The sequence below is a fragment of the Oratosquilla oratoria genome, chromosome 8, assembly GCF_046742065.1.
Source record: "Oratosquilla oratoria isolate Oo_2021 chromosome 8, ASM4674206v1, whole genome shotgun sequence".
In the NCBI taxonomy this organism is placed as follows: Eukaryota; Metazoa; Arthropoda; class Malacostraca; order Stomatopoda; family Squillidae; genus Oratosquilla; species Oratosquilla oratoria.
This window is the reverse complement of record NC_134784.1, coordinates 70,963,356-70,964,522: the sequence shown is the minus strand read 5'-3', so window position 1 is coordinate 70,964,522 and position 1,167 is coordinate 70,963,356. Positions and strand designations below refer to the sequence as shown.

The following is a 1,167-nucleotide window of genomic DNA, read 5'->3' as shown; positions in this document are numbered from 1 at the left end:
ACATATGTGTGTATCACAACAAAGTAATGTCGTAGCACATTAGTAAAAGTATACTAATGACCCACTTTCTGAGAAAAATAGGCGAAAGTAAAAAGATCCGTATATTCCGATCACTATCTGTGATTCTCTGCTGAAGAGGATCACATATATTGATCGAAATATACGAATCTTTTTATTTTCGTCTATTTTTCTCCGAAAGTGGGTCATTAGTATAATATACATACATATATATATATATATATATATATATATATATATATATCTATATATATATATATATATATATATATATATTTCTATGTTATGCTTTCATTGCATATTTCACATTTATCACAATTTTTCGTTTTCAGACTTGCTCGACGGGGGAGCAATAGCGAGAGCAGCGGCCGAGGCAGCAGTGGATCCGATGGACAATACTCCACTTGGGGAAGTGGAAGCAGCCAAGTCTCCTTCGTCGAACCATCCTATCGACCTCCCAACATCTCCGTCGGGTCGATGGGCCACATGCAGATCGACTACTCTTGGAGTTGGGATCGACTCGACCCGTTTATGCAGCCCGGGGGACGTGCTCCTCCCCGAGGTCCCTCCGCGGGAGGCGCGATGTACCCGCAACCTGCGTTCACCTTCTGGGATCGATATACTCACCCTGTCGGCGCGTAGTCGATTAAGGTGTCAAGGGTGATTCAGTTTCCTCAGCCTTTCCCCACCCCCACCCACTTTAGGGTGCTTCTGTGTGTGTTAGGGGTAAGCTAGGGTAGGGTGGGCTAGGGTAGGGTAGGGTAGGGTAGGGTAGGGTAGGGTAGGGTGGGATAGGGTCGATTAGGGTGTTAAGGGTGATTGAGTTTTCCTCAGCCATTCCCCCCCCCCCCACTTTTGGGTGGTTTTGTGTGTGTTAGGGGTAGGGTAGGCTAGGGTAGGGTAGGGTAGGATAGGGTAGGGTGGGATAGGGTGAGAGTAGGGTGTGGGGTTTTGCATATACCATGGCATATAAGTAACAAAAGGTGAGACTGTGTGTGAGGTAATGATTGTTTGAGCTTTTTTTTTTGTAAGCCCATATATGACATGCGTGTTACAAGACATTTCTATAGATACAAGTATATGCTAGTGTTTTGGTTACAATATGCTTTCATAAAACGAGAGTTTTGGTTCTGTGAGTTTGAATAGATA

At 44.0% G+C, this 1,167-nt stretch overlaps 1 protein-coding gene across 1 annotated transcript in view; it reads left to right on the top strand.

Moving 5' to 3' along the window:
• The window catches only part of LOC143027807 (uncharacterized), a 98,492-nt gene extending 97,756 nt beyond the window's left edge, over positions 1 to 736 (top strand). The window contains exon 3 of the mRNA XM_076189393.1: positions 351 to 736. Within this exon, the coding sequence (XP_076045508.1) occupies positions 351 to 660 (310 nt within the window). The 3' untranslated portion in view covers positions 661 to 736. The remainder of the gene's footprint in view (positions 1 to 350) is intronic.
• The last annotated feature ends 431 nt before the right edge of the window (positions 737 to 1,167 follow it).